Source organism: Leptodactylus fuscus, chromosome 9, assembly GCF_031893055.1.
Source record: "Leptodactylus fuscus isolate aLepFus1 chromosome 9, aLepFus1.hap2, whole genome shotgun sequence".
In the NCBI taxonomy this organism is placed as follows: Eukaryota; Metazoa; Chordata; class Amphibia; order Anura; family Leptodactylidae; genus Leptodactylus; species Leptodactylus fuscus.
The window spans coordinates 6019295-6046536 of NC_134273.1; the positions used below are offsets into that span (position 1 = coordinate 6019295).

General features: G+C 43.5%; 1 protein-coding gene across 3 annotated transcripts in view; it reads right to left on the bottom strand.

The window, feature by feature from the left end:
- Nucleotides 1–532: 532 nt before the first annotated feature.
- The window catches only part of OMA1 (OMA1 zinc metallopeptidase), a 55219-nt gene continuing 28509 nt past the window's right edge, over nucleotides 533–27242 (bottom strand). For 2 of the 3 annotated variants that reach the window (XM_075287604.1, XM_075287602.1), the window contains exons 8-9: nucleotides 5431–5580; nucleotides 533–2348 (exon numbers count right to left, since the gene is read on the bottom strand). In XM_075287604.1, the coding sequence (XP_075143705.1) occupies nucleotides 2157–2348; nucleotides 5431–5580 (342 nt within the window). In that variant the 3' untranslated portion in view covers nucleotides 533–2156. The remainder of the gene's footprint in view (nucleotides 2349–5430; nucleotides 5581–27242) is intronic. The other variant, XM_075287605.1, reaches the window with a different exon arrangement.

A 27242-nucleotide genomic window follows, 5' to 3' on the forward strand; every position in this document is an offset into this window, starting at 1 on the left:
GCACAGGCCATCAATTAGGGGGGGGGGGGGTCCTAAGCACAGGCCATCAATTAGGGGGGGGGGGTCCTAAGCACAGGCCATCAATTAGGGGGGGTCCTAAGCACAGGCCATCAATGGGTATTCCTGGAAAAATCCCTTTAAGCAGCGTTCTTCTTATAGCAAGTCTTTTCAGGTTTGTCAAATTGTATCTGTTCTTGGAAAAGCTGGGTGATCCAGACAGAACAAACAGTAGGTGACTAGTGGGGACAGTCAGAATTAAGGACGAGACGCCTGTCATATAGGGTCGACCATTATAGCGCCTACAGGGATATCACTCAGCTTTCCCAGATTCCAGAACAGCAAATCTATCCTATAACCAGGCGGAGCTCTTCTTTAGTCTCCATTATGGGGGATGGCAGCTCTGCTGATTATAACCCAGCTTTCCCAGTACCAGAATAAACGATGGACAACAGAAGACGACGCCAGAGATTTCGGGATCTGGATAAATTGCTTGGAGGAAATGTCAATCACGAGACAACGCCACAGCCTGGAAAACGGATTTATTACAATCAGGAGTCGTGTGATTGGCTCAGGAGCGTCGGTGTGGCCCCTGAGAAGCGATGTCAGGGGCCACAATCTGCAGGAGCCAAATCCATGGCTGCAACATGAGGAGGATACAAAGTATCAGGAAGCTGCGGTCACCACAGAAACCGAGAAAATAGTAGAAAATGTAACTACAAAAAGCAGAAAATCTGAAATGTCGGATACGACGTGTAGCTTAGATACGTCAGCTTACGGTTCTGTCACTACTGTCCCTTTCATGGACCAGAACAGAGAAATGTAGAACAAATTCTTCAAAAAATAAATAGCTGATACTGTGGACGGATGGAGCGATCGGCTGATGAGGGGGCGGCACTTATATATCCTTAGGATGGGTGATGTGTATGTGACACCTGGAACCGCTCCAGATCAGCTGGCTGAAGAGGCCGCAGTGCTCAGGTGAGTGCTGCACATAGCGCCCTACAATGTGTAGTGGTTGTGCTTGGTATTGCAGTTCAGCCCCATTGACTTGAATGGGACTGAGCTACTGCTGTACCGTCATCAGCACAGGGTAGCGAGTGTTACACCCTCTCCAAACACCCATCACATATCGATGACCTACCTTAAGGATAGATCACCAATAGATCCATGTCAGACAATGATCAGCTGAGGGTTTGTTACCATTGCATCCAGTCTAGACAATCCTTTGTAAGGGAATCACATTAGCAGCATAAATCTCTCTCCTGCCCTGATAGTTTGTTACAATGTATCAGTGCAGGTCAAATGTATCAGTCCTGAGCATTGTCTAATTTGCATACAACCCCTTTAGTCCGGATTATCTCCTTGTTAGGACATCGGAATATTCTTTTCTTCTTCTTCTGGATCAATGCAGCAAGAACGTAACATCCGACTGAAATGACAGACTGAGGACTGTAACCCCAATTCATGTAAAAAATGTTCAAAAAGTTTCAGAAATGTAAAAAACCTTCCTACCCTGTGACTCCGCTGAAATCTGCCCCTTCAAGAGGCCCTGACGTATATGTACAGAGATGAATGGATGCCAGTGGTGCTGCTAGAGACCTCCTGTAGGGGGCTCCACTCTCACCACAGGCCCTCGTATCTCTCATATATCAGGGTCTGAGACTTACATTATATATTATAGATCTGTCTGACTGCAGCCACCACTAGGGGGAGCTCACCAGCTCACTGCAAACAGATATAGGGGTGTGAACACAGTCGTAGTCCTGAGTGCAGTGTCAGTAGTGCCCTCTAGTGGTGGCTATGTGAAGGGAAGACGGGCACCCGAAGATGTGTACAGGGGCCAAGGATCCACAGGGACACTGTAAACCTGATCCAAATGTTATGGGGGCAATTACAAAAATATAAAGAGACCGGGGCCCTCGTGTGCTCCATGTGAACGGGCCGGGGTGTGCAGGTCAACACCTTTCACTTCTATGCCCACCACCGCTCCGTGCTCAAGGTTGCACTTAGGGAAAGTTGTAGGACCCTGATCTTGTGATCGCTGGGGGGTCCCTGAGATCAGACCCTGAACCCCTATTACTATGATAACAGCTGCTCATCCCCTTTAAGAAACCCTGGAGCACAAGGCAGGTACATATTAAAGGTGCACGTATTGGCTAAGCTCCTTTGGCTACAGCAGTGAGCGCGACTCCGTCATCCACCCGGTGATGTCCGATGGCGCCGCTGATCTCTCTGTTTTCCGAGTCTCTGTGTTTCTGGAGCATTTGCTTCATAGACATCTCGAAAACTAATCTGGGGTCCACAGGAGGGAGGTCGGGGCAGTCACAGGACTCTCGCAGCTTCACGGCCTATAAAATACAAAAAAAGGAAATATCCCTTTAAGACAGGAACAATTTACTGATTTCTATGGTCTTGTACTCCAGTCACCACCAAAGCTGCATTAACATGAAATATCCCACCTATCACGATGTACACAAGCAGACTAGGCCCCTTACAGACATTGAACTAACAGGGACAAGCAGTGACCTCTTGTTAAACGGAATGCTGAACGCAGCTCTGGAGGTGACTAGAGCAAAACATAACTAAACAGATGCAGCAAAGCAACTTAAATGAAAGCAAAACCTTGACACCCTCGGTAACAACTACTGGCGGGAATTTATTAGGCCGTCACAAATTTTTGTGCAAGTTAGATTTTGCACAAAAATTTGCAACGTTTTGCTATTACTATGAAAAGTGGGTGGGGCTTAGAGAGAGGGTGTGGCTTAGAGGGAGGGTGGGGCCAGATTTACTCCTGCGGACTCTAATTCTTAGCCATTCTGCCCCCTATCTCCCACTAAGCACCACAGCAGACTTTGCGCTGTACATGCACTAAAGCCGCACTAATATCCTGCAACCTGAATGCAGCTTTGTAAGGGACTAGAGTATAAAATCAGGCTAAATATTGAATGTTCTCGGTAGAATAGGTGAGCCGTGGTCTGCTCTATACACACAGCAGTCTGCGCCCCCTCCCATGGTCGGGGTGGGGTTATTCCCAGGCTGGGGCCGGAGTTCTTTCTGCACATTTCACAGCCGGAGCTGCTGGATGGGATTTTTTTTTTTTTGCACTGACAGATGCCGAAGCGATGGGAGAATTTCAAGGAGAAATGAACTGTGAAATCATGGCGATTGTACGAAAAACACAAAATGTCCTTCAATGTTCTGTCGCTTGGTTGAAGCCGCCGAGTGAGACGTCCAGGACCGCGGAGCCGCCGGCGGGCGCTGGATATTGATGGGGTGTAATGAGGAGGGGGTATAAAGTGACCCCCGGCTTAGATACACGTGTGATACTCCACAGGCTCTGGTGTCATCCTGAACATACAATTCACTACTAAGTGTCTTCCAGACGGCAGTGGGGGAGGGGCAGGGGGTGATCAGAATATTGTTACTACATCTGACACGCAACATTACCCAGTATAAACCAGTCACATCGCACTGGGAATCTGCTCCTTCACCCCCGCCATCCGGATACAGCGCCCCTAGGACAGCTCTGGTGGTCCCTGAGATCCAGGGGATGTTACTGCCCCCCATACAGATGGGTACAGGGGTGAGGTCTCCATATGGAGAGGATACTGACCTGGCTGCGGATTAACCCCTTACTCTCCATGAACCGTCTCTGTAGGAGGGGCTTGTTTTTTGCAGGACGGGCTGCAGTTTTCATTGGTCTGTTCTGGGCTACACAAAACCCATTGATAAGCTTCTATAGACGGCATTATTAAAGGGGTCCTCTGGGCTTTATTCATTGAAGATCAGTGAAGGGTCCGACGTCCGTAACCGTCGCAGATCTGACGTTTGAAGCGGTTTCCCCTTTCCAGGCCTGTTCGTAGCTCATTCCCATCCAGGTGAAAGGGGAGTACGATTGATTTTTTTTTTTAAATAAATATTGTCCATTTTTGCTTGGACCGCCCCTTTAAGTTTATCGTGAAAAAGTTCAAGGGGCGTGAATACTTTTGCAATGCCCGTCCCTCGAGTCTGTTACACTTGTATCCCTTTCGGGCAATCCTCTGCGAGCTCAGATACAGTTTGATACATTTCCCTGCCCCGATACATTGTCACAGAGTTTTGCGCGGCTGCAGCCGGTTCCGCGAGGGTTTGTCTGTTATACAGTGCGGCCCGGCTGCAGCGTGTGAACACGGCCCTACGTACACGGGAGAAGGTTTTGTTCCTCTGTAACGTTTCTGTTCCTCTATTATGTTCACAGCAGAAAACCTGCCATTTAGAGACAGATAAAATGTGCGCGGGATTACCGCTGTGCGCTGACATTCGGAGAACAGACCGAACGCGGGAAGACGCGGCCTCTGATTATGTCTCTTCAAAAACTATTTTGGGAGCTCGGTTGTTGCCAAGAGATGGCTCCATGTTTAAATAATGCGAGGAGGACATTAAAGATTAAAGCAACAGCAGCGTCTCTGCCAAGGGGAGCTCTCCTATAATATCAGTGTACGGTCGGAGGACCGCCGCCGCCGCCGGAGGGATGCGACACGTGAGGACACCACCGGTACTGAGGGTCCACATGCTGCATGTCCTATATACATGCACTGATACAAAAGGGCAGGAGGGAATATACATAGGACACAGCCAGAACCCAAGGATTAATCGGTGGAGGGCCCCCAATTAGGGGGAGGGGCTTTAATCCGGGGGGAGGAGCCCAGCAGTTCCTTGCAGCTGACTGCGCCCTTGTCAGACGCCGCTGATTTGCCTCCATTAAGGATGAATCCTATAATAACCGGTATTGAAATTTTTCGACTCTGAACCTTTTCATGGAAGTGAAGCGTGAACGTCTCTGCATATTTAGTGTAGCAGAGTGGAAGATGCGTGACAGCGTGCAGCCGCGATTACTGACATCTGCAAGGCAAGCGATTACCATGTGGTCACATCACAAGTGGATGGGCTTAGTCAGATCAACTGGAGCGGATCCACATGTACATCCAATTAGATCAGTAGTCGCAGACGTTACCCGGCTCGGCCGCCACGAAAACCTCTCAGAGCAGCGATCTGCGCCGCCGACGGAGACAAAGCGGCGGCGCCAATGTGTGTTGTTACATTACCGCGAGCGAGCGGGAGGTGTCTGAACGGCGAATACAGACGAAAAATTACAATTCAAGTTCCCGTAAGATAGAACTATAGTTATACTCCAGTCACATCCAGAGCTGCACTAGTGATTGGTTAGCTCTCAGATTGAATGATCTAGGAGAGCGCTGCTGCCCCCCCTGCTGGTCCTAGGCCTTGCAGACCATAGTGAGCCAAGGTGCCATTTTGGGAGGTGAAACGTTCACGCCAGGAGCGATATAGCAGTGTCCTAGAATGAACAGCAGGGGGCACAACACATAGGATTGTAGGTGAGATTTTAGTTGCCCGATTCTAGATGACCCCCCTGTGTATTTAGTGAGTGACCTTCGGGATGAGTCTGTCCAGGTGCTCCGCTCGGTTCTCATGTGACGGGTGAGTGGAGAGCCATTCGGGGACACGGGGCGCCCCCACTAGTGTGTCCATCAGTTCCATCTGTTTCCAGAAGACCGAGCTGGCTCTGACATCCACGCAGGCCTGTGGGAGAGTAGAGGGAGGGAGGGGGTTAATAGACGGTTACATTGTATCCAGCAACAACAAATATTTATAATCCAACATTCTAATGTTCTGTGTTTTACTGGAGGGGGCGCCCTCTACCAGACGAGCAGGGGACTGCAACACTGCTCCACTCATGTACAGTTTCCCTCAGGTGCTAGGGGGCGCTAGTGTGCAGCAACAAAGCCCTGTCATTCTCTGGATTATGTGGTATGTTATCTTGGGTTGATAAGAGTACATAAGTATACAGCTCTGGCATTTCTTTGACATTCAGTGGTCTGGGAAAGCTGGGTGACAACCCTCAAGGAACAGGATTTAAAGGGGTTTTCTTCTAAGGATAAGTCATCACTGTTCCGGTATCCCAGCTGTTTGATGGCATTACATTCATTAGTCATAAGGTACAGCAGTAGCTCAGCTCAAGTGAATGGGGCTGAGCTGCAATACCAAGCACAACCACTATATGGCGTACAGCACTGTGCTTGGTAGTCAGTGAATGGGACCGGCTAATCGGCGGGCGAGGGTCCGGGGTATTGGACCCCACTGATCACATATAGGATAGGTCACCAATACAAAATTTCGGGAAACCGCTTTAAGTGACTAAGCCATACAGAGAAATGAGAGCGGACCGTATCACTGAACAAATAGCGTGAGCGGCTAGTCAGGACACTGGGAAAGCTGGGTGACACCCACTACGAGAAACTCCTGGACCCCAGAGAGTGAAAGCGTGAGAGTGAGATCTGCGCTCTCCTCCGCGACCTTCATGCGTCCTTGTACAACCTGCCGAGTGACAGCGGAATGACAAGAGCGTCAGGAACCGCCGCAAGATGGCCGCCATGATTAACGGCAACAGGCACGCACATAACAGTGATACATGGTCCCAGGATGCCACATGGACGCCGCGCACCAAAAGACCCAGAGTGATGAATAAACCCCGGCGCCGGATATCAGGATGATAGAACCCGCTACCAGTCCATTACCAGGGCAATGGCAAGATTTAAAGGGATGTTCACCGAGACGATAAGTAAATGACTTCTATCATTCCACTTATTCCTCAAATGTGACAAGACCCCGGGGCCAGGGAGAAGAGAAATCAAGAATAACGTCCATCCTGAGCTCCCCGAATAGAATACCGGGACAGTAAAGACTGACACTCAGACAAGCAGGGGATTTCATTGACTTCGATACGTCAATCTTGTGAATCAAATTAACGAAAAAAAAGAAAAAAGATCAAAATTCTACGAAAAAGAGGATAAAAAAAAGTTAATTAAAAGAGCAGAGAGTCGGCCTAAGAAAGTGGGATGAAGACGTGACTCTTAGAATGGATTTCTGGAGTGATTGAGTGAAGTAGGTCATTTACAGAGCGGCGTTCAGACAGCGCAGGTAGACGCCAGACGAGGGTTTCTAAGCAGCTTGAACCCGGGAGCCGAGAGCGTCTACTGACAGCGAGCGCAACCTCAGAGACGAGCAGGCGACCGTCTCGCTCCCCGGGGGTTTGTGAAGGCGCAGAGTCCGTCCTGCACAACCTGACTGACTGCACGGAGACCGCCTTTAACTATTCCACTACTCGGCCATGCTCACGGTAGCGTGACAACCTCTATGAGCACATGGCAGGATTTTCCTGGTTGTCACTTTAGGCTGAAATACATAGGCTATAAAGATGTCAGTCTTTACTGCCTATTTGGTATTCTATTCACAAGCCTGAGGGCTCAGTTAGTTATGCAGCATGTGTAGAGGCAGCCAATGTGTCCTCTGAAGTGGATATGAGATGTAGAATGTTTCAGCATCCAGTAATTTGCCTTCAGGTTCTCACAGTTTTCACTTATTTTTACTTTGGCACAGAAAAAAAATTCAGTTTCTGGAAACCGTCAACAAGCAGGCGCGGCGCTGATCACAGGTCTGAAGACGCTTCTATGTATTATCAATAAGGAGTGTTACGTTTCCTGGAGATGTTCAGTTGTCAATCTGCGGATCGGACCCCTGATACATTTACAGCAGGGCGCCCCTATACACCTAGTAATGGGGGGGGGGGCCATCGAAACCTGCCAGGGGTGCCACGAAAATATGGTGGGAAAATGTCCACATATCTCCTTTTAACTCTGTGTCCTTAGCTTGCAGATAAGTTGGGCACAATATTTAAACCACCTGGGAGCGTAATAAGAGTCTGGGGGCCAAGGGGGAGCATTATACTGTGTGGAGGGGCCAAGGGGGCGCATTATACTGTGTGGAGGGGACAATGGGGAGCATTATACTGTGTGGAGAGGACAATGGGGAGCATTATACTGTGTGGAGAGGACAATGGGGAGCATTATACTGTGTGGAGAGGACAATGGGGCGCATTATACTGTGTGGAGGGGACAACAGAGCTTTATACTGTGTGGAGGGGACAATGAGGAGCATTATACTGTGTGGAGGGGACAATGAGGAGCATTATACTGTGTGGAGGGGACAATGAGGAGCATTATACTGTGTGGAGGGGACAATGGGGAGCATTATACTGTGTGGAGGGGACAATGGGGAGCATTATACTGTGTGGAGGGGACAATGGGGAGGATTATACTGTGTGGAGAGGACAATGGGGAGCATTATACTGTGTGGAGGGGACAATGGGGAGCATTATACTGTGTGGAGGGGACAATGGGGAGCATTATACTGTGTGGAGGGGACAATGGGAAGCATTATACTGTGTGGAGGGGACAATGGGAAGCATTATACTGTGTGGAGGGGACAATGGGGAGCATTATACTGTGTGGAGGGGACAATAGGGAGGATTATACTGTGTGGAGAGGACAATGGGGAGCATTATACTGTGTGGAGGATTATACTGTGTGGAGGGGACAATGAGGAGCATTATACTGTGTGGAGGGGACAATGGGGAGGATTATACTGTGTGGAGGGGACAATGGGGAGCATTATACTGTGTGGAGGGGACAATGGGGAGGATTATACTGTGTGGAGAGGACAATGGGGAGCAATATACTGTGTGGAGAGGACAATGGGGAGAATTATACTGTGTGGAGGGGACAATGGGGAGGATTATACTGTGTGGAGGGGACAATGGGGAGGATTATACTGTGTGGAGGGGACAAGGGGGAGCATTATACTGTGTGGAGGGGACAATGGGGAGGATTATACTGTGTGGAGAGGACAATGGGGAGCATTATACTGTGTGGAGGATTATACTGTGTGGAGGGGACAATGAGGAGCATTATACTGTGTGGAGGGGACAATGGGGAGGATTATACTGTGTGGAGGGGACAATGGGGAGCATTATACTGTGTGGAGGGGACAATGGGGAGGATTATACTGTGTGGAGAGGACAATGGGGAGCAATATACTGTGTGGAGAGGACAATGGGGAGAATTATACTGTGTGGAGAGGACAATGGGGAGAATTATACTGTGTGGAGGGGACAATGGGGAGGATTATACTGTGTGGAGGGGACAATGGGGAGCATTATACTGTGTGGAGGGGACAATGGGGAGGATTATACTGTGTGGAGAGGACAATGGGGAGCAATATACTGTGTGGAGAGGACAATGGGGAGAATTATACTGTGTGGAGGGGACAATGGGGAGGATTATACTGTGTGGAGGGGACAATGGGGAGGATTATACTGTGTGGAGGGGACAATGGGGAGGATTATACTGTGTGGAGGGGACAATGGGGAGCATTATACTGTGTGGAGGGGACAATGGGGAGCATTATACTGTGTGGAGGGGACAATGGGGAGGATTATACTGTGTGGAGAGGACAATGGGGAGCATTATACTGTGTGGAGGATTATACTGTGTGGAGGGGACAATGAGGAGCATTATACTGTGTGGAGGGGACAATGGGGAGGATTATACTGTGTGGAGGGGACAATGGGGAGCATTATACTGTGTGGAGGGGACAATGGGGAGGATTATACTGTGTGGAGAGGACAATGGGGAGCAATATACTGTGTGGAGAGGACAATGGGGAGAATTATACTGTGTGGAGAGGACAATGGGGAGAATTATACTGTGTGGAGGGGACAATGGGGAGCATTATACTGTGTGGAGGGGACAATGGGGAGCATTATACTGTGTGGAGGGGACAATGGGGAGCATTATACTGTGTGGAGGGGACAATGGCGAGCATTATACTGTGTTGAGAGGACAATGGGGAGGATTATAATGTGTGGAGGGGACAATGGGGAGGATTATACTGTGTGGAGGGGACAATGGGGAGGATTATACTGTGTGGAGGGGACAATGGGGAGGATTATACTGTGTTGAGAGGACAATGGGGAGCATTATACTGTGTGGAGAGGACAATGGGGAGGATTATACTGTGTGGAGAGGACAGCGGGGAGCATTATACTGTCTGGAAGGGACAACAGAGCTTTATCCTGTGTGTGCTCACTAAGGGAACATGTGAAGGTAAAAGGTTAATTTTGATATGAGCAGCACAGGATGGTGGATCTTTGCGGTTCATTCACACTGTGCAGTTTCTAATTTTAACAAACCTTTTAACATGGCACAAATATCTAGCCCTTTAGTTATTTACCCCGGGGTGACGGTCCCCGCAGCAGTCCATAGAAGAATCAGAGGTATACAGAGCCATCAGCTGCTGACAGTATCCACCACCATAGGTCAGCCGCACGGTGTACGATCACTCTCAGATGAAGACTCCTCCCTCCACCAACACCTATATATATCTACCTGATGGATACAGCAGAGATTACGAGGACACCGTTCTCCAGTCTGCGGAGTTCACTTCATTAGTGGGTTTTCGCCTCCCGCAGTGACGGAGATCTTGTGTCGCCGGCGTCGTCGCTCTTCCTGCCATCCCTCTAATAAGTGACTATTAGATCGCTACAGACAGAACAAGTAAGCCGAGAATACCGACAGCCGAGTCTTAATGAACCGCCGCAACCACGTCCTCGAACCGCAGACGCAGGAACTCAATGACCTTCCAATTACAGCCAAAAGGAATTAGACAGGTGTAACATTTAAAGGGACAGGACACCTAAAGTCACCCCTATTAATACAAAGCTAAATGTAACCAATTAATCTCTGTTATCATAAAGATCAGGCCGGGGAGGGGAAGACTGTGGGGTTACCCGAAGGGGCGACTAATAGGCAGAAACCTCCCTGCCCCCCAGGGCTACTATTACAGGCAATAATGTATCATTACACAGATTTGTATGACATAAAGCAGTCTGCCTGCAGCCACCACTAGATGGAGCTCACTACATACAGATTATACAGTCACCACTAGGGGGAGCTCACTACATACAGATTATACAGTCACCACTAGAGGGAGCTCACTACATACAGATTATACAGTCACCACTAGGGGGAGCTCACTACATACAGATTATACAGTCACCACTAGGGGGAGCTCACTACATACAAATTATACAGTCACCACTAGGAAGAGCTCACTACATACAGATCATACAGTCACCACTAGGAGGAGCTCACTACATACAGCTTATACAGTCATCACTAGAGGGAGCTCACTACATACAGCTTATACAGTCATCACTAGAGGGAGCTCACTACATACAGATGATACAGTCACCACTAGGGGGAGCTCACTACATACAGATTATACAGTCACCACTAGGGGGAGCTCACTACATACAGATTATACAGTCACCACTAGGGGGAGCTCACTACATACAGATTATACAGTCACCACTAGGAAGAGCTCACTACATACAGATTATACAGTCACCACTAAGGGGAGCTCACTACATACAGATTATACAGTCACCACTAGGAGGAGCTCACTACATACAGATTATACAGTCACCACTAGGAAGAGCTCACTACATACAGATTATACAGTCACCACTAGAGGGAGCTCACTACATACAGATTATACAGTCACCACTAGGGGGAGCTCACTACATACAGATTATACAGTCACCACTAGGAAGAGCTCACTACATACAGATTATACAGTCACCACTAAGGGGAGCTCACTACATACAAATTATACAGTCACCACTAGGGGGAGCTCACTACATACAGATTATACAGTCACCACTAGGAAGAGCTCACTACATACAGATTATACAGTCACCACTAAGGGGAGCTCACTACATACAGATTATACAGTCACCACTAGGAGGAGCTCACTACATACAGGTTATACAGTCACCACTAGGAGGAGCTCACTACATACAGATTATACAGTCACCACTAGGAGGAGCTCACTACATACAGATTATACAGTCACCACTAGGGGGAGCTCACTACATACAGATTATACAGTCACCACTAGGGGGAGCTCACTACATACAGATTATACAGTCACCACTAGGGGGAGCTCACTACATGCAGATTATACAGTCACCACTAGGAGGAGCTCACTACATACAGATTATACAGTCACCACTAGGGGGAGCTCACTACATACAGATTATACAGTCACCACTAGGGGGAGCTCACTACATACAGATTATACAGTCACCACTAGGAAGAGCTCACTACATACAGATCATACAGTCACCACTAGGAGGAGCTCACTACATACAGATTATACAGTCATCACTAGAGGGAGCTCACTACATACAGATTATACAGTCACCACTAGGGGGAGCTCACTACATACAGATTATACAGTCACCACTAGGGGGAGCTCACTACATACAGATCATACAGTCACCACTAGGGGGAGCTCACTACATACAGCTTATACAGTCATCACTAGAGGGAGCTCACTACATACAGATTATACAGTCACCACCAGGAGGAGCTCACTACATACAGATTATACAGTCACCACTAGGCAGAGCTCACTACATACAGATTATACAGTCACCACTAGGAGGAGCTCACTACATACAGATTATACAGTCACCACTAGGCAGAGCTCACTACATACAGATTATACAGTCACCACTAGGGGGAGCTCACTACATACAGATCATACAGTCACCACTAGGGGGAGCTCACTACATACAGATTATACAGTCACCACTAGAGGGAGCTCACTACATACAGATTATACAGTCACCACTAGGGGGAGCTCACTACATACAGATTATACAGTCACCACTAGGAGGAGCTCACTACATACAGATTATACAGTCACCACTAGGAGGAGCTCACTACATACAGATTATACAGTCACCACTAGGGGGAGCTCACTACATACAGATCATACAGTCACCACTAGGGGGAGCTCACTACATACAGATCATACAGTCACCACTAGGAGGAGCTCACTACATACAGATCATACAGTCACCACTAGAGGGAGCTCACTACATACAGATTATACAGTCACCACTAGGAAGAGCTCACTACATACAGATCATACAGTCACCACTAGGAGGAGCTCACTACATACAGATTATACAGTCACCACTAGGGGGAGCTCACTACATACAGATTATACAGTCACCACTAGGAGGAGCTCACTACATACAGATTATACAGTCACCACTAGGAGGAGCTCACTACATACAGGTTATACAGTCACCACTAGGGGGAGCTCACTACATACAGATTATACAGTCACCACTAGGAAGAGCTCACTACATACAGATCATACAGTCACCACTAGGAGGAGTTCACTACATACAGATTATACAGTCACCACTAGGAGGAGCTCACTACATACAGATTATACAGTCACCACTAGGAGGAGCTCACTACATACAGATTATACAGTCACCACTAGGGAGAGCTCACTACATACAGATTATACAGTCACCACTAGAGGGAGCTCACTACATACAGAGTATACAGTCACCACTAGGGGGAGCTCACTGCATGCAGATTATACAGTCACCACTAGGGGGAGCTCAGTACATACAGATTATACAGTCACCACTAGGAGGAGCTCACTACATACAGATTATACAGTCACCACTAAGGGGAGCTCACTACATACAGATTATACGGTCACCACTAGGGGGTGATCACTACATACAGATTATACAGTCACCACTAGGAGGAGCTCACTACATACAGATTATACAGTCACCACTAGAGGGAGCTCACTACATACAGATTATACAGTCACCACTAGGGGGAGCTCACAACATACAGATTATACTGTCACCACTAGGAGGAGCTCACTACATACAGATTATACAGTCACCACTAGGGGGAGCTCACTACATACAGATTATACAGTCACCACTAGAGGGAGCTCACTACATACAGATTATACAGTCACCACTAGGGGGAGCTACTACATACTGATTATAAAGCTATATTGCATCTCTCTTAAAAATATTCTCCTATGTTGCTGGTGCTTGCTGATTAATGAATAGAACACCAGACTTATAGTGTAGACTGACACAACAGTAGTAGCATAGTTACAGAACAGCAGCACAATATATACTATGAAACATATCGGTACTGCACAGGCTAATAAGATCTAAACTCCGTCTTTAGCTACCATATAATTACCGGTCACTAGATGGCGCCAACTAAGAAGACATTGTGAAATATCCAGATACTAAATATTCTGCGCGCTCTATGTGACTGTTCTTTGCTTCTCTTTGAGAGAATTGTATCTAGTGGCAGCGATTACATCAAAGCATCACCATAAATGTGAATCCTGTACACAGCCACCTTGCGACTTGACATTTCCGAGGCCGACTTCCAAGCATGCAGTGCATGAGATGATAACACAGGGAGGAAGCTCGTGGGAATGAAATCTGTTATTCAAAGCGGAGGAGAGATTTGCATGTGTACAAGCTCCTAGACAAAGGAGGTTACTCCGCAGCAGTTTGTACATCATCATCCCAGTCAGACGAGCTGTCGAGCTAACAAATTATCATGCAGGCTCTGCCCGTCATTGTGTACAGGCGAGTAATTCACTGCAACGATCTGTACGCTACCGCCAGCCTCCCCGCTGTGTGTCCCATCTTATGACAACACGAAACAGACGTTCAGACGCAAACGAAAGATGAGATTTTATTCTCTTTTTATATAACCGCATTTTATCTCTCTGGGTCAGATCTACATAACGATCAAGGAAATACTTATAATAACCAAATGCCTGAAGATAATGTGAAGAAAACTACTATAATACTGCTCCTATGTACAAGAATATAACTACTATAATACTACTCCTATGTACAAGAATATAACTACTATAATACTACTCCTATGTACAAGAATATAACTACTATAATACTACCTCCTATGTACAAGAATATAACTACTATAATACTACTCCTATGTACAAGAATATAACTACTATAATACTACTCCTATGTACAAGAATATAACTACTATAATACTACTCCTATGTACAAGAATATAACTACTATAATACTACTCCTATGTACAAGAATATAACTACTATAATACTACTCCTATGTACAAGAATATAACTACTATAATACTACCTCCTATGTACAAGAATATAACTACTATAATACTACTCCTATGTACAAGAATATAACTACTATAATACTACTCCTATGTACAAGAATATAACTACTATAATACTACTCCTATGTACAAGAATATAACTACTATAATACTACTCCTATGTACAGGAAAATAACTACTATAATACTACTCCCATGTACAGGAATATAACTACTATAATACTGCTCCTATGTACAAGAATATAACTACTATAATACTTCCTCCTATGTGCAAGAATATAACTACTATAATACTACTCCTATGTACAAGAATATAACTACTATAATACTACTCCTATGTACAAGAATATAACTACTATAATACTACTTCTATGTACAGGAATATAACTACTATAATACTACCTCCTATGTACAAGAATATAACTACTATAATACTACTCCTATGTACAAGACTATAACTACTATAATACTACTCCTATGTACAAGACTATAACTACTATAATACTACTTCTATGTACAGGAATATAACTACTATAATACTACCTCCTATGTACAGGAATATAACTACTATAATACTACTCCTATGTACAAGACTATAACTACTATAATACTACTCCTATGTACAAGAATATAACTACTATAATACTGCTTCTATGTACAAGAATATAACTACTATAATACTGCCCCTATGTACAAGAATATAACTACTATAATACTACCTCCTATGTACAAGAATATAACTACTATAATACTACTCCTATGTACAAGAATATAACTACTATAATACTACTCCTATGTACAAGACTATAACTACTATAAATATTGCTCCTATGTACAAGAATATAACTACTATAATACTACTCCTATGTACAAGAATATAACTACTATAATACTACTCCTATGTACAAGAATATAACTACTATAATACTGCTCCTATGTACAAGAATATAACTACTATAATACTACTCCTATGTACAAGAATATAACTACTATAATACTACTCCTATGTACAAGAATATAACTACTATAATACTGCTCCTATGTACAAGAATATAACTACTATAATACTACTCCTATGTACAAGAATATAACTACTATAATACTGCTCCTATGTAAAAGAATATAACTACTATAATACTACTCCTATGTACAAGAATATAACTACTATAATACTACTCCTATGTACAAGAATATAACTACTATAATACTACTCCTATGTACAAGAATATAACTACTATAATACTACCTCCTATGTACAAGAATATAACTACTATAATACTACTCCTATGTACAAGAATATAACTACTATAATACTACTCCTATGTACAAGACTATAACTACTATAAATATTGCTCCTATGTACAAGAATATAACTACTATAATACTACTCCTATGTACAAGAATATAACTACTATAATACTACTCCTATGTACAAGAATATAACTACTATAATACTGCTCCTATGTACAAGAATATAACTACTATAATACTACCAACTATGTACAAGAATATAACTACTATAATACTACTCCTATGTACAAGAATATAACTACTATAATACTACTCCTATGTACAAGAATATAACTACTATAATACTACTCCTATGTACAAGAATATAACTACTATAATACTGCTCCTATGTAAAAGAATATAACTACTATAATACTACTCCTATGTACAAGAATATAACTACTATAATACTACTCCTATGTACAAGAATATAACTACTATAATACTACTCCTATGTACAAGAATATAACTACTATAATACTACTCCTATGTACAGGAATATAACTACTATAATACTACTCCCATGTACAGGAATATAACTACTATAATACTGCTCCTATGTACAAGAATATAACTACTATAATACTACCTCCTATGTGCAAGAATATAACTACTATAATACTACTCCTATGTACAAGAATATAACTACTATAATACTACTCCTATGTACAAGAATATAACTACTATAATACTACTTCTATGTACAGGAATATAACTACTATAATACTACCTCCTATGTACAAGAATATAACTACTATAATACTACTCCTATGTACAAGACTATAACTACTATAATACTACTCCTATGTACAAGACTATAACTACTATAATACTACTTCTATGTACAGGAATATAACTACTATAATACTACCTCCTATGTACAGGAATATAACTACTATAATACTACTCCTATGTACAAGACTATAACTACTATAATAATACTCCTATGTACAAGAATATAACTACTATAATACTACTCCTATGTACAAGAATATAACTACTATAATACTGCTTCTATGTACAAGAATATAACTACTATAATACTGCCCCTATGTACAAGAATATAACTACTATAATACTACCTCCTATGTACAAGAATATAACTACTATAATACTACTCCTATGTACAAGAATATAACTACTATAATACTACTCCTATGTACAAGACTATAACTACTATAATACTACTCCTATGTACAAGAATATAACTACTATAATACTACTCCTATGTACAAGAATATAACTACTATAATACTACTCCTATGTACAAGAATATAACTACTATAATACTACTCCTATGTACAAGACTATAACTACTATAATACTACCTCCTATGTACAAGAATATAACTACTATAGTACTGCTCCTATGTACAAGAATATAACTACTATAATACTACTCCTATGTACAAGAATATAACTACTATAATACTACTCCTATGTACAAGAATATAACTACTATAATACTGCTCCTATGTACAAGAATATAACTACTATAATACTACCAACTATGTACAAGAATATAACTACTATAATACTACTCCTATGTACAAGAATATAACTACTATAATACTACTCCTATGTACAAGAATATAACTACTATAGTACTGCTCCTATGTACAAGAATATAACTACTATAATACTACTCCTATGTACAAGAATATAACTACTATAATACTACCAACTATGTACAAGAATATAACTACTATAATACTACTCCTATGTACAAGAATATAACTACTATAATACTACTCCTATGTACAAGAATATAACTACTATAATACTACCTCCTAGCTGTGAGGACGTGTTTTTGTAGCTCTCCTGAGGCTCCTGATGTCTGGAGATAGCCCAGGGCGGGGCCACCCTGGGTGGGGAAGTTCCCCTGCCAAGGCCCAGGCTCCAAGGCCTTCTCTGGGAAGCAATTCCCAGACAACTAAAAAAATGGATGGAAATCCTAAAGTCCCCAGTAATGGGAATCGTGTCCAGTGTGTCAGCAGTCCTAGTGCAGCAAGCCAAGATGGGAAGAAAGTTGTAAAGGAAGAAGTAACGGAAGCAAGCAGTAGTACGGTGCAACAACCAAGCAAAATGGTTGAATGTAAGGAGCAAACTTTGCAGCCTGTGCAGACTCCATTGCAGGTTGCAGGTGTCCAGTCCACCCCACCCTCCTGCAGACAGAGGAGAACATCCCTGGAGAAGCAGACCATGCAGGAGAACATGCAGCAGTCTGTATTGGTACGGTCTGAGCGGACAAGATCTGGAAGCGGTATCTACAAAAATGTAGTGAAGGCAGTGGAGGAGATCAAAGGGAGACCAGCGGGGAAGCTTCAAGGTACCAGCAGTACAGTCACTGGAAATAAACTGGGACATAGTCCCCAGTCTGGACATTGTGGGCCCATGGCAGTGACAACAGCCGTAGCATGTCAGAAATCACAGGCTACACCAACCAGAAGCCATACTGGGGGTAACCAACCTGCAAAGCTTTCCAACAATGCACAGACTGTCACAGCTACTGAGCGAGCACCAGAACTGCGCCTGGCAGATGAGATACCAGCACTGGTCAAGCGACTGGAGACATTGAAGGCCAGTAAAATATATCTGCAGAGACAGATTGAATGTGCGTATAATCTAAAAAAGTCTGCATGCCCTGAGAAACTGGTGTTACTGGACAGGAAGCTGAGCGCACTGGCGAAAGAGCTCGCCGAGAACATACGGGAGACCGAGACTGTACTGGAGCAAATGGGACCGGTGGGAGAATCATACAGAAACCAGCAGCGGTTCCAGGAATACCAGAAGTCACCATCACCTTGTGCCAAAGCTGGGTCTGAACCCTCTCAAGGTGGCAGCCAGCAGTCCCATGTAAAACCAGTTCTGCAGCCAGCAAGTTTCCCTTTTAAGGAAGGGAATTTGTACGGGAAAGCGACCAGTGTTCAGCAACAGCAAAAACCTGCAGCAGTTCTCAGCAAGGCACCACAAGTCCCAGCAACCAGCACTTTGCAACCAGGTCATGGACCCCTGCCTAATGGTAATGAAGTAGCAGCTGTGCAGACACCACAAGTCCCAGGAGACAAGTCATTGCAGCAGGACTATGGACTCTTACCTGAAGGTACTGGGGGAGTAACATATTTGGGGTTACAGGTTGTGGACTCTGTTGTGCAGGACTCTGCTGCCGCTGACTGTAGTGGTAATATGGACTCTGCTGCCGCTGATTGTCTGACTAATGTGCCTGATATTATGGATATTCCTGTATGTGATAACGGCCCAGCAGGGGAAGGTGTTTCTGGGGGGGTTCCTTCACTATCTATGGCGTCAGACCCCTCTGCAGTCCAGTCTCTGGAGTCTGGTGATATTGCAGACATAGAGGTTGATGGTGGGGCGGACACAGGACAGTCCAGTGTGCAGGACTTTCCCCCTCTAGATACTCGCACAGTAGCAGAACCACATGGTACAGGTGCTCAGCAGCCCACACAGCGTCCACAAACACGCCAAGATGGCGGATCTGGCCGTACCTCCTCAGGGAATGCCTGGAGCCGCGGTGCTCCATCTTTTGCATCAAACTCCAATTATACAGGCCAGGCTTTCAGGAGGAGGAATGTAGTCAGGTTTAAGCACGGAGGTGCCAAGGAGGATCTGCCGGATAGGAGGTTTGTGGTCCGAGAGCTCCTATGTACCCAGATGGGCTTTGTGCCGACTGATATCCTGGCCGTCATAAACCTTCCTGACCGCCAGGGGTACGATGTTAGTTTTAAGCTGATGTCTGATCTGGACCGGTTCTGGGCCAATCTCACCAGGTTGAGAGATACGGAAGGTTGGGATAAGTTCAGTTTCATCCCCATCTCTAGGCCAGATACGGCTTCTGTCACAATTGTATTTTGGAATGAAGCCGTTCCCCCTCAGGACATAGTCATCTGGCTCAGGAGGCATTGTGACCTCATGTCCGATCTTAGTAAGAACAGGGATGAAGACGGGGTCTGGACCGGTGGGTGGAGGGTCCTGGTGAAGTTGCGTCAGCAGAACAACATAACCCAACATCTGCCCAATTCGTTCTTTATAGGCCGAGAAAAAGGGATCTGCTTCTATGCGGGTCAGCCTCGCCGGTGCTTCAAGTGTGGGAAGGCCGGCCATGTGGCCAGTGTATGCTCCATGGTAAAGTGTAGCCTATGTAATGAAATGGGCCACGTGAGTGCCACATGCCAAAACATTAGGTGTAACCTGTGCGGTAGGATCGGTCACCCCCACAGAGATTGTCCTGATGCCTGGCATAACATCTGTAAGGATAGCCCTGATGAGGACTTGCTGGCAGCGGCTGATGACATACAGGAGGAGGAGGAGGCGCTATTGTCAGGGTCAGTAGTCACGGAGGCGGAGCCTCAACCACATACAGGTGATACCACCCAAGACCAGGCCGAGTCAGGTCCCATTGAGACGACCATGGAGGTTGTCGAGCAGGTTGTACAACCCTCAGTGGTCGTCTCTTCTCCTGCCCGATCATCCAACAATAATAAAAGGAGGAAGAAGGATAAAGCCAGCCGTAAGCCTGAGGGTGAGTGGACCACGGTAGAAAAGCCCACAAAGATGAGAGTAAGTAGTGCAGGCGAGGTCACTGCAACGGGGAATAGATTTAGTGTCCTATCAGAGTCAGACGGAGAAGCAGAACTAGACAGAGAACTCTCACGAATGATGGCGGAGTATGAGGAGGAGCCAGAGGGCGATCCTCCCAATAAGAGGAGACCCCACCGAGATGAGGGGCAGTCCGAATCAGACATGGAAACAGCTGGTCACCAGGACACCTCTGACTCTGATCTATGACAATGGGGCCCATCTCTCTGTTTCTCATATTCCTAGTTGTTCTGATGGCAGGTTTCTATCTTAAAGTTATCTCTAGTAATGTGAATAGCATCCGAGCAAGGAGGACAAGACACGCAGTGTATGAACATCTGAGATATCTTGATGCCGATGTCTATTTCTTACAAGAAACCCGTTTAAATACTTTAGGACTAATACGAGAAGCAGAGAGAGAATGGAAATCTGGCCCGTCCTTCTGGTCTCTGGCGGTGGAGCCTTATGCCGGGGTTTCTATACTGTTTAACACCCTTGATGTCACCATACACAGACTAACTGAGGTTCTGATGGGGAGGTGCCTGGTTTTAGAAGTTACCATCCGAGGCAGAAGGCTCCGACTCATTAATATCTATGGTCCACCGCAGTCGGTGATGGAAAGGGCACGTCTGTTTGATGAAGTCAAGCAGTACTTGTTTACATCTGTTCCGGTAGTCATGGCAGGGGACTTCAATGCCACCATGTCATCCAGTGACAGACCTACTGGTAGGCCTCTCACCAGGGACTGCAAGGTCTTAAGCAGAATTATTTCACAGGCTGGTCTGTCTGATGTGTTTACTGAGGGTGGTAGGAAACCAAAATTCACTTACTCCTGCGCTGGTAGATGCAGTCGGATAGACTTAGCTCTGGTCAGTCCCGCTGAGCATGTTAGTGAGAAAAGTGAAAAGACAGTCCCTTATTCTGATCATCTGGCTTTGTATTTTTGCTTGGGCTCCACAAAACGCCCTGATATTGGGAGAGGCCTATGGAAGCTCAATTCCAGCCTCTTGGACGATGACTGTGTCCGGAGTTGTGTCCACTCTCTATTTCAGAACCAGCTTGAGAGAGTGGTGTTTTATGATAACATGGCAGACTGGTGGGAGGATGTCAAGGAGGAGATCAGATCCCTCTTAAGGAGACTGTCAGTTAAGAAGGGGAAGAGTAAATATAGCCAGTATCTCAGGCTGCGGAAAGAATTAGAGTCACTCTATTCGGCGGGCGGGGATAACCAACAGAAGATTGACCGGCTGAAATCTGAGATCAGTCAGTATCAGTACCGCAGGTATACATCCCTGGTTCTTGAACGGGATTATGGGTCCTTAGGGGCTCCGGATCCTTTTGAGAATTGCAGGGAGCGGGTGGCAAATAAATCGGTCACAGGTCTCACTGACTCCCAGGGTGTTTTACAGGAGTCTCGGGAGGGTATCCTGGGGGTGGTGAGAACTTACTATGCTGACTTGTTTCAGAAGAAGGTTTTGGATAGAGAGAAGGTGGCTCAATTCTTGGAGGCAACTCCAGGTCCTGATACTAATGATTTGGACTTTTCTCCTTTGACAGCAGAGTTAACAGTGGAGGAGGTGAAAGAGGCCATAGATAAGTTACATCTGAAGAAGGCACCAGGTCCAGATGGGATTACAGCTGAGTTCTATAAGAAATTCCGAGACCTCTTGGCACCAATTCTCGTGGATGTATACAAAACTAGTCTAGAAAACCACCTGATGCCTCCATCCATGAGAGTGTCCTCCCTGATCCTGCTGTCTAAAGGTAAAGAGCCTAGTGACATCAAGAACTGGAGGCCGATTGCCCTCTTGAATGTCGATAGGAAGATTCTTGCAAAAATTCTGTTCTCTAGATTAGTTTGTTTGTCCCCGGCACTGTTGGCAGGCTCTCAGTTTGGCACAGTTAAAGGGCGGAACATCTCTGGAGCAGTTATCTCGATAAGGGAGATGTTTGAGAGATGTAAAGCTCTGAGGTGTGGGAGATATGTTGTGAGTCTTGACCAGGCTAAGGCCTTTGACAGAGTAGACCATGAGTATCTATGGGCGACTTTGACAAAGTACGGTATTCCGGGACAATTTGTGGATTGGCTGAGAACTTTGTACCGCGAGGCGGAGAGCTTTCCTCTGATTAATGGTTGGCAGGGTGATGCTTTCAGGGTTGAGGCAGGGGTGAGACAAGGTTGCCCACTGAGTCCATTACTGTATGTGTTTGCCATAGACCCGTTTCTCAGGTCACTGCAGGAGTGTGATTTTCAGGGGGCGCCGGTCCCCTACTGCTTGCCCCTGAGAGTTGTTGCCTACGCGGATGATGTGACTGTGGTGATATCTGAGCCTCGTGAGGTGGAGATGTTGTCTGCAGCCATCAGAAGTTACTCAGAGGCCTCCGGGTCTCTTGTCAACCTTGAGAAGAGTCAAGCTCTCTGGACGGGTCATACTGGTCCTACATTTGATCTGCCGCAGTTTGCCCAGGCCTCCTCCTATATTAAGATCCTTGGGGTGAAATTCGGGAGGGATGATAATTGCAGACTAAATTGGGAAGAAAAGTTGGAATCCGGAAATGCAAAGGTTCAGCGATGGAAGAACTGGAGGCTGACCTATAGAGAGAGGGTTAAAATGTTGAAGACTTACCTGGTCCCTGTCTTCTTGTACGTCTCTGTTGTCTTTCCTTTGCCAGAATCTTTCTCCACTAGGCTCTTTAGCCTGTTCTTCCAACTTTTGTGGGGGAACAGGTTGAACCCAGTAAAAAGAGGGATAACCTACCTACAGAGGAGAGAGGGTGGGCTGGATATGTTAAATCCAAGGGTGTTTTTTGACTCCATGTTTCTAAAAGTAAATTTTGGTTGCCTGGACTCAGATAACAGCTCCCTGTGGGTAAATAGTATCAGGGACTGGATATTGCCTTTTGCAGAATCCTGGGTGCGAGGCGGCAGCCTTAAGAGGGGTCGATCGACTCGTGACTACCTCCCCCAGTATCTGGACTATGGCATAAGGTGCCTGAAAAAATGGGGTATTGAAAAGACCTATCTGGTGAGTAAGACCAGGAGAGATCTGTACACCAGGGTATGTAAGACCTTCTATTGTCTCCAGCCGGCATTGAGGGACTGTACATCTATAACCCTGCAGGATAGTCTGAGGCTCCTCACTGGTCGAAGGCTCCCTGCAAAGTTCTTTGACATTGCCTGGCTATCTCTGCATGGGAAACTTTTTGTAAGAGGCAACTTAAAACATCTCAGTGTGACAGATCGGGCATGTCCATTAGGTTGTCAGCAGGAGGAGACAATGGCACATTTTATATCAGAGTGCGGGGGAGGGCGAAAGATCTGGCAGGAAATATCCCGGAGGCTGAAAATTCCCCAATTACAGTCTCTCAAATACCCCGAAATCATATATGGCATCCCAACTAATATAGGTGACATTAACCGGGAGACCCTGTATATTATTATTACTGTCATCAAATATTATCACTGGCATACAAGGACCCAGGTGTCCCTACACAGAGAGCCCTTCCGTCATATGACCGCTGTCACATATATCATGTCTGAACTGAGGTGGATAAAGTCTCTGGAGGTCAGAAAAAAGTCTGATAATGTAAAATTGTGGAGAAATGTATATATCGATTGCTGAATACTCTGATAACACTGCAAATAAGTCTGTTCATTTATTTATGGATTTTTTTTATTTTTTTTTTCCCCCTCTTTATCCTGCCAGCAATGGACTCTTAAGTTAAAGTGATTCTCATTTTTGTTATCTGACAGACATGTCTGATTTATGTTATATTATTATTATTATTATTATTATTAGTTATTAATTCTGCTGGAATGTAATGTATTTTTGTTTTGTTTTTACTAATAAAAATTACCTCCTATGTACAAGAATATAACTACTATAATACTACTCCTATGTACAAGAATATAACTACTATAATACTACTCCTATGTACAAGACTATAACTACTATAAATATTGCTCCTATGTACAAGAATATAACTACTATAATACTACTCCTATGTACAAGAATATAACTACTATAATACTACTCCTATGTACAAGAATATAACTACTATAATACTGCTCCTATGTACAAGAATATAACTACTATAATACTACTCCTATGTACAAGAATATAACTACTATAATACTACTCCTATGTACAAGAATATAACTACTATAATACTGCTCCTATGTACAAGAATATAACTACTATAATACTACTCCTATGTACAAGAATATAACTACTATAATACTACCTCCTATGTACAAGAATATAACTACTATAATACTACTCCTATGTACAAGAATATAACTACTATAATACTACTCCTATGTACAAGAATATAACTACTATAATACTACTCCTATGTACAAGAATATAACTACTATAATACTGCTCCTATGTAAAAGAATATAACTACTATAATACTACTCCTATGTACAAGAATATAACTACTATAATACTACTCCTATGTACAAGAATATAACTACTATAATACTACTCCTATGTACAAGAATATAACTACTATAATACTACCTCCTATGTACAAGAATATAACTACTATAATACTACTCCTATGTACAAGAATATAACTACTATAATACTACTCCTATGTACAAGACTATAACTACTATAAATATTGCTCCTATGTACAAGAATATAACTACTATAATACTACTCCTATGTACAAGAATATAACTACTATAATACTACTCCTATGTACAAGAATATAACTACTATAATACTGCTCCTATGTACAAGAATATAACTACTATAATACTACCAACTATGTACAAGAATATAACTACTATAATACTACTCCTATGTACAAGAATATAACTACTATAATACTACTCCTATGTACAAGAATATAACTACTATAATACTACTCCTATGTACAAGAATATAACTACTATAATACTGCTCCTATGTAAAAGAATATAACTACTATAATACTACTCCTATGTACAAGAATATAACTACTATAATACTACTCCTATGTACAAGAATATAACTACTATAATACTACTCCTATGTACAAGAATATAACTACTATAATACTACTCCTATGTACAGGAATATAACTACTATAATACTACTCCCATGTACAGGAATATAACTACTATAATACTGCTCCTATGTACAAGAATATAACTACTATAATACTACCTCCTATGTGCAAGAATATAACTACTATAATACTACTCCTATGTACAAGAATATAACTACTATAATACTACTCCTATGTACAAGAATATAACTACTATAATACTACCTCCTATGTACAAGAATATAACTACTATAATACTACTCCTATGTACAAGACTATAACTACTATAATACTACTCCTATGTACAAGACTATAACTACTATAATACTACTTCTATGTACAGGAATATAACTACTATAATACTACCTCCTATGTACAGGAATATAACTACTATAATACTACTCCTATGTACAAGACTATAACTACTATAATACTACTCCTATGTACAAGAATATAACTACTATAATACTACTCCTATGTACAAGAATATAACTACTATAATACTGCTTCTATGTACAAGAATATAACTACTATAATACTGCCCCTATGTACAAGAATATAACTACTATAATACTACTCCTATGTACAAGACTATAACTACTATAATACTGCTCCTATGTACAAGAATATAACTACTATAATACTACCAACTATGTACAAGAATATAACTACTATAATACTACTCCTATGTACAAGAATATAACTACTATAATACTACTCCTATGTACAAGAATATAACTACTATAATACTACCAACTATGTACAAGAATATAACTACTATAATACTGCCCCCTATGTACAAGAATATAACTACTATAATACTACCAACTATGTACAAGAATATAAACTACTATAATACTACTCCTATGTACAAGAATATAACTACTATAATACTACTCCTATGTACAAGAATATAACTACTATAATACTACTCCTATGTACAAGAATATAACTACTATAATACTCCTCCTATGTACAAGAATATAACTACTATAATACTACTCCTATGTACAAGAATATAACTACTATAATACTACCAACTATGTACAAGAATATAACTACTATAATACTACCTCCTATGTACAAGAATATAACTACTATAATACTACCTCCTATGTACAAGAATATAACTACTATAATACTACTCCTATGTACAAGAATATAACCACTATAATACTGCCTCCTATGTACAAGAATATAACTACTATAATACTGCTCCTATGTACAAGAGTATAACTACTATAATACTACTCCTATGTACAAGAATATAACTACTATAATACTACTCCTATGTACAAGAATATAACTACTATAATACTACCTCCTATGTACAAGAATATAACTACTATAATACTACCAACTATGTACAAGAATATAACTACTATAAT